This window comes from Gymnodraco acuticeps, unplaced genomic scaffold (assembly GCF_902827175.1).
Source record: "Gymnodraco acuticeps unplaced genomic scaffold, fGymAcu1.1, whole genome shotgun sequence".
NCBI lineage: Eukaryota > Metazoa > Chordata > Actinopteri > Perciformes > Bathydraconidae > Gymnodraco > Gymnodraco acuticeps.
In genome coordinates, this window is record NW_022990011.1 from 266,804 (window position 1) to 274,633 (window position 7,830).

General features: G+C 36.8%; 1 protein-coding gene across 1 annotated transcript; it reads left to right on the plus strand.

The window, feature by feature from the left end:
• Positions 1–499: 499 nt before the first annotated feature.
• Positions 500–7,490, plus strand: srek1ip1 (SREK1-interacting protein 1). Its single transcript, XM_034213178.1, has 5 exons — positions 500–708; positions 1,214–1,261; positions 2,003–2,149; positions 6,025–6,103; positions 6,395–7,490. The coding sequence occupies exons 1-5, from the start codon at positions 696–698 to the stop codon at positions 6,621–6,623; spliced, it is 516 nt and encodes a 171-aa protein (XP_034069069.1). The 5' UTR covers positions 500–695; the 3' UTR covers positions 6,624–7,490.
• The last annotated feature ends 340 nt before the right edge of the window (positions 7,491–7,830 follow it).

Below are 7,830 nucleotides of genomic sequence, written 5' to 3' on the forward strand. Positions count from 1 at the left end.
CTTGGCACATTTTTTTTAAATAGTAACCCATGTCCATATGTTTATTCTGGGGTAGTAGATTTAAAGTTTAGGGCTATCACTATGGGCAGCAACGCTGTAAATATTGACAAATAAATCCAGGAAAATGGCACAAAAGAAAACTGGTAGTGGCCTGGCTGGGTGTATAATTCCCGGCCTGACTTATTGTCCCAGTCCGGCCCTGATGGCAGCCATCCCAATATGAACATAAGAAATACACCAAGAAGTAGGCTACTATTTAGCTGCCACCCCCAACAATCTTGCACAAAGTTCAGTTAGTAGTATTCCTAATTAATAAAGTAGGCCATAAACTTAAAAGAGAACAAAGTATTTCCATTATAAAATATTAGATTAATGAATGGAAACACTGATAAAACAGCTGATTGAAGGATTAGTTGATCGTGGATGATGTGATATGTTTTTTAGCTCTTCAAAAAGGACCACTGCAATCTACTGCTCTAAATTCCCAGCCAGATGGTGGCAGTCTTACGCACACCATTCAGATTGCATGCCGCCAGTGAAGTAAGGAAATAGCAGAAGAAGAAGCCGGAACCTAAGTATTTTTTAGAGCAAATGTTTCCGGACGACGTTATTTTGAGTGAAAACTCGTGGACAATTTGTCGTATTCGCGCTCTAAAAACATCATTCACTTCTTCGGCTTTATCGTTTAAAGCACAATGGCTGCCACAGGTCAGTGTTAGATTTATATTATATATTTACATAGATGTATAACTTAAGTAGTTTAGTCAGCCAAGCTAATGGATGTAGCTAATTGTAACAACATTGTTTAACATAGTCGTGCTAACCTTAACGTTAGCCTAAAGCTAACACAACAACCATTTAATAAATGTAATATGTCTAATCCCCATCCAACGAATAACCTTTTTGCATATAGGGGTTACTTTATATCTGCATTGTTACACGTCAACAAGCTGTGCTAACTTGGCTATAATGTACAACTTGGTGCAATCGTTGATAAAACATTAAAGTAATTGTCGCAGTATAAATATTGAGCAAAACTCCAAGTGCGTATGTTGTATTAGGAATTAACGAAGAGCCATTCAACGTCACATCGTTTTAAATTCACTTAACATATCGCCTTTCTTACAGGTGTTATTGGACGTGTGCGTGTAGCTTGAGTTAGCACTTAATAACTTCGATCACTAATACACTTTAATTACTGATCTTCACACAGGCCCTAATAAGGACAACATCAGAGCCGGGTGCAAGAAATGTGGATATCGTAAGTAAAGTTTTTACACACAAATTCCATTATACAATACAAAAAGCTTGTGTGTGAATATTGTAATAGTTTTATTCAGTCCAGGTAAATGTGCAATAGGCTTGTTAGAGTCAAAGTAGAGTTATATTCACTAATTGATTTGTTCCTGTTGCAGTGTTACATTTAATAAGTGGACATTTTTAAACGACAGCGAAAGACACATCTTTTTAGATTTACTTTTTATTAGCAACCCCCCATTTTAAATGTTATTTTATTCTTTATTATTTACCTACCTTTATTTGTTTTATATATTGTATAGGTTTTAATCTTTTCATTTGTATTTGTATTTCTGTTGTAATATATGTTCACTTTGTTTTATGGGGTTTTATATTATATTTTATATCGTTGCATCGACTCAGTTGTTTTGTGTCTTATCTGTCAGGGAGAAACCATTATGTATTTTATTTGTATTATCATACATTTTCTAATGAAAAGTACCTCCTTGTGTCTATTAACCTGATAACATTTGATATGTTGCTGCATGTTCCTTTTTAAAGTTGTTAACAAATAATCTGAGGGAACTTCTTGTTTGTTTTGAACTTGTGATGTGTCATTTTGTAAAGCACTTTGAGCTGCACTTGTTGTATGAAAGGTGCTATATAAATAAAGCTTTATTATTATAAAATATAAGCAATACAATAATCCAATCCTGATGTTCTTTTCATGGTTCTTCATCTATTCTCTCTTACATGCATTTTTCAGCGGGCCATTTGACTTTTGAATGCCGAAACTTTGTCAGAGTCGACCCCCAGAAAGACATTGTTCTGGATGTGAGCAGCACCAGCAGCGAAGAGGAGAGTGAAGACGATGTTCCTGTTCAGCGCACTGAGAAGCTTGGGCGTAGCAAAGGTACCAATCTAGGTTTTTCACACAGTCAGTAATGTAATAAAAAAACGACAATACTATGAATTTGATTGTATCTATCTCTTTAAAACCTGTTAGGCCCCAAGCCTGTTTTTCAGGTCTCAGGCTCGAAACTGACCTTCTAAAAGGGTTAAATTAATAATCTTTTTTCTCAAAGTAATGATAAACCTGTGAGTTGGATGTAGAAACGTCAGAATCAATATAGATGTTTTTTATTTTAAAGAAAATTCAGATTGAACATAGTAAAAAAACTGTAAATTATAGTGTCCGTCCAAAAATCATTTTTTACTTATAGGGAAAACTACCGTTGGATGATGGTAAGGTAGACTAAAAGCTTTAGGAATCCAAAGTACAACATATAATAAGTACCCTGTATCAAGATTGATGCAAAACAAGTGATATTTGACCTTTTGAAACAGATTTAGCACAAAAAAACCTCTTCTGGGGCCATTTGGGTGGATTTGACCTATCTCTCGCCCCCCTTGCTCGATTTTGACATGTGACATCTCTTTCTGACCGTTAGAGCCAATAGAATTCAAGGGAAATCGTCCCGCACACACTCATGTTAAAAAAAAAGGTGTCGTCTCTGCACATGCTAGCTTGCAGCAGAGGGGAGAAATATCGCTGCTCTGATATAAAGCAACGGAAAAGCTGTTTTATTACTTATGGATTATCAGAACATTTCAAAGGGGACACAAACACATTGGATTAACCTATGGATTAACTACAGCATCGTTTTTATCGTTTTAATGCCATTGAAGTAAGGCTGGGCGATTTGGCCTAAAAATAAAATCGCGATTATTTTTTTTTCTAACTAATGGACAATTTTCGATTTAAACCTCGATTTGTTTTCTGTTTTTTTCTAAACAAACCAGACCAAGGCAACATTTAAATACATATTTTCTTTATTAACACAATACAAATAAATGAGATTACCAAGTAGTCTAGGCCTATGTGAACAAATCAGTTGTTCAAGAATAAAAATAATAAAATAAAAACAGCACCACGGCACTTGGCTGTCATTAATGTGCAAAGATTTTTTTTAAATCAAACTGGAAAAAAAATCTCTTTTAGGCCATCCCTGAAAAAACTTGTAAAATGAAATACAACAAATAATAAATAATGATAATGAAATGAATAATAAAAAAATACCCTCAAACAAAATAACATCCCTTTAACTTTCTAGGAAGTTGTCTACAGGTTTTTCGCGAGGAAGACAAGCCTGTCTACTGCCTCTGGCTTGAGGCATGCTCTTTGGCATGTTACAATGTTACCCCCCGTACTGAAAACCCTCTCCGAAGGGTGGCAGGAATGGAGAGATATTTCTTGGCCAGATTACTCAGTCTTGGGAAGTTAGCTTCATGTAGCTTCCACCACTGCAGTGGGTCTGTATCAGGGTCTGTCTCAGACGACAACAAATAGGATGACAGCTCAGCTTCAATTTTGTCCTGCTCTGACTGGGAGGTAGACGACACTGTCAGTAGTGATGTGTGGGTCGCGAACGAGCCGGCTCTTTTAAGTGAACGACGGGAGCCGGCTCTCGCCTGCGAACGAGCCGTGTTTTTTTTTTTTTTTGCGGAGGGATCTAGATCGGCATGAAGGCACATTATGCAATGTGCACATTATCCCGCTTATTACACATGGCCACATTCTCAACAAAGTAACGACATGACTCCTAATATCAATTGAAATGCTTTTATGGATTTAGAAAATTATTTTATTGACTTAAAAAATAGTTTTATGTAAGAAAAGTAGTCCGTTGTTACTGTTTGAACTAACGTAGCAACGGCAGGAACTGCTTCGATAGTGTTTTTGAGGAGCTTTTTGATTACAGATTTGAAAACATCGTTGCTTGCTTTAAAAGTAGCACACTTCATGATGTCAGACCTTGGGAAGTATCTAGATATCCCTGCCCTAATGCCAAAGTAACTGCCAACTGAATATGTGTCGCCGTTTGATGTCTATGTCTGGACCGCTGCGTAAAAAGGAGGGTTTCTGCCCCATTACTTCTCTTCTTACTTTTATAAGAATAAAACACGGAGGACGGAGATCTCTTTTCCTCCCCCTCTACAGACCGCCCAGCAGCTGATTTCAGAGCACGCTCCCCTCTCCTGCAGGGGGGCGTGGTCAGCTGCAGCTCACAGAATCAGCCCCCTGCAAAAACAGCGCTGGAAAAAGCAAATGTAGCGAAATGAGGCATGGCTAAAATGCAGGATATTTTTGGTATTTAAATTTAAAAAAAATGTATATACTTTATATAGGTCGATACAGTAGCCCCTTTTTTTTTAAAATAGTTTGTATAGGTGTTGCTATCTGTTTTGTGTAGCGTGGTTCTACAAGCAAGTCAATGCATTCATTGGGTGGTATCAGAGATTTACACGGGTCTGTAAATGCAATGAAAACAATTGGCCACAGCAAATCATTTATATTAAACTTTATTTACTTTATTTACTCTTGAATACTTCAGTACAAAGGATGTATTGAATAATTTAAGTGATATATGTGTACACAGAGCTGCAGATCGGGTAGTCACAGGCAATGTGTCTGAGTTTTGTGCGCGTTCTGGAAAGTGAGAGAGTAAGCTACTACGGAGTCCCTTAAAGCAAAACAAATCTGCGGAGTCTAGAAATGTTTTTAAATCGCGATTTTTCGGTTCAGCCATTTCAAAAACCGTAGGAAAGTAAAAATGCAAATTAATCGTTAAAACCGAAAAAATCGCCCAGCCCTACATTGAAGACCAGTTTAGACCAGACAAAGACGAAGGTAAGCCATGTTAGCGTTGTGGGCTACCTAGCGCCACTTGTTTTGATGTACGTTTTTGTTGATAACGTCGCGAGTTTGTATCTTTCACCGTTAGATTCTGTGTCTCCTTGCGATCATAAACGATGTGTTGGATGTGCAGCTAGGATAAGTAATAAGGGAGCTAGAAGTGATTATCGGTGCAGTAATAGGTTAGCATTTTTCGCTCGGGTCATTTAGATGCTTCTTATGAGACTTGTGTTTTGTTTTGGTAAAAATAGTTTGTATCGTCAGTTAGCTGAGATTATTCCCGTTAATCTGGTATAACACATTAATAGGTTCTTAAATATTAAGATCCCCTAAGACACAGTGTCGTGAACAACATTGGGGCTTAACAGGTTAAGAAACTATGGGAAAGAGTAAAACCAATATGCAGTCTTACACAAAGGTGTTCTTGGGGGTTGATGTATAACGTTTAGGGATGCTCCGATCGCCAATTTTTTGGCCGATCGCCGGAATCAGTATCGGCCAATGCCGATCGAGTGGGACGGGGGCTATGGAGATCTTCCATTTAAAGTGATGTTTAAAACTCAGTTAATGGGGCTCAGTTAATGGGGCTCATTCACTGGCGCTTCCACAAACAACAGCCAACATAATTATTACATTCAAATGAAGTACATCATTCAAGTTTACATTAACTTTGGATAATAACACGGGAGAAATGAGCGGAAGCGCTCTCTTTTCCTCTCTCTCTCTCCCTCCCCTGACAGCCGGTCCCTATCCATCTCACGGATCCACAGAGAAAAGTGTCATGTATTTTACGTCATGTGATCGGCTCTCCTGATCAGCTTTTATAGAGAGCACCGATCGATCGGCAGAGAGTGAATATCGGCGGCCGATCGATCGGAGCATCCCTAATAAAGTTCATAAACACATACATCAGTGGATATGGGATGCTGGGTCTTCTGCTTACTTATCATATGGATTTTGGTGACAGTACGTGAATGAGTTGAAGTGGTTAAAGTCTCAATCCAGATTTTCCAGATGTCTTGCACTCCTTTTATGAGAAGCTTCTATTCCAGTAAAATTGCATTAACCATTTTGTCTCCAAATGTGTGTAGGTTCCCATGATGACAGCAAAGATGGCAGAAAAGGAAGACACAAACTGAAGAAGAGCAGCGACCGAAAGTCAAGAAAGAGGGTAACTTCGAATGTGCACACTGACCCTAAAAATCACTGTTAAATACTTGTTTGGTTTGTTGTTGTTGATTGTTGTGGCCATCAGACTTTGAAGCTATTTTAACTTTTATAAAGTCTGCATTCATTTACCTCTTTTTTTTCTTTCTGGTGATGAGTTGTGTATTTATGAATCAGTGAAATAAGCCATCAATAAGATATCATTTTTAACACTGTTCAGAAATCTGAGATGCTTTCATACTAATTGCTCATTTTAATTGGTTAACATTGTCATTTTTTATACTTTTCCACAAGATCAAACTCTTCGAGTGATGACGCAACAAAGAAAAAGAAGAAACGCAGTACTTCCTACTCCTCATCTGATGAAGAGCAAAGTGGAAAGAAAAAGAAAGTGAAAAGCCAGAAGAAGAAAAGCAAGAAGAGCAAAAAGGAACATGGGAAAAGTAAAAAGAAACAGAAGAAGAGGAAAGAAGCATCGTCCTCCTCTTCTTCTTCTACCAGTGAATCCTCTGACACTGACTGAGGCAGCTGAACTGTGCGGTGTCTGGAGGTTCAGCTAAAAAGTTCTTCAGTCCACAAAAAGGATTCTTTGCTGACAATTTGTAAATGTACCTAATCTTGTGAAATACAGTGTCCATAACAGAGGCAAGTATTTAAATGATAAGTTAGAGACTGGAATTGTTTTGGGTTCTCTGAAGGATTTTGGAGAACATGTAGAAACCCAAAGGACCATGATTTTATACAGTGTTTCCTTGTCCTTCCTCTATCAGACTTCATTTGACAGTGACAAGCGTTAAAAGAAATCTTAAAGCAACACACTGTACAGTCTTCTGTGATTTATATTACTGAACATTTTTGGTTATCAAGTCCTATTAAGAGTTATAGGTCAGAGGAAATGCTGGGATACCTTTAGTAAAAACTTTCTGGATGATGTCCTTTTAGTTTTCTTTTACACATTTTTTTTCCTTTTGGTCAGACCTGATTTGACATGATTCAAATGGCTATGGGTAAAAATGATGTAAACTCAGTTTAAACAATAATCATTCAATTCATTTTTTTGTCACCAGCAGTTGAATCACTGCCCAACATCACAGATAAAAAAGTTTTATTTGTCTAGTGTTTAATTGCTGAAAAGTTAATTACTGTACGTTTTCTTCGGTGACTGTATAGAACAATAAAACTCTTGGAAGTTGTTGGTTGCTGTTAATATGTAAAAAATAATGACTTCCAAAAGTTATTTCCAAAAACATTGATGGGTGTGGATTTTGGGAACTGTCCTTAACTGAACTTTTTTTATGCAGCTTTATTTCCTGTAAAACAATGACAAATGTGGTTCTCGCTATTAAGTGTATTTTTTTTGTAATAAAAATATATATGGTTGTATACATAATCATATTATTAAAATGTTATTATTAAACTATATAGTTACATTTTGATATCTTCCATGGTTAAGGAGCAGATCGAGTTCTTATTTCCTGCAGAGGGCAGCAACATACCTTCTATTGGGAAGAAGGACAATGATCAAAAATAATCATTATAGTGTAAAACACTGGGAAACAAAACTGTTGTGGCTTTGTACATTTAACATATTTCAGCAAGTTATATATTTAATGACTACAAAATTATGTCTGTTATTTATCACAACTCATTCAGCTCATTTTATACAGTTCTTCAAAAAAGGAGATACACTGGAATGTAAACGGCAGAAAATGTCTAAGCTAGTCTTTTAA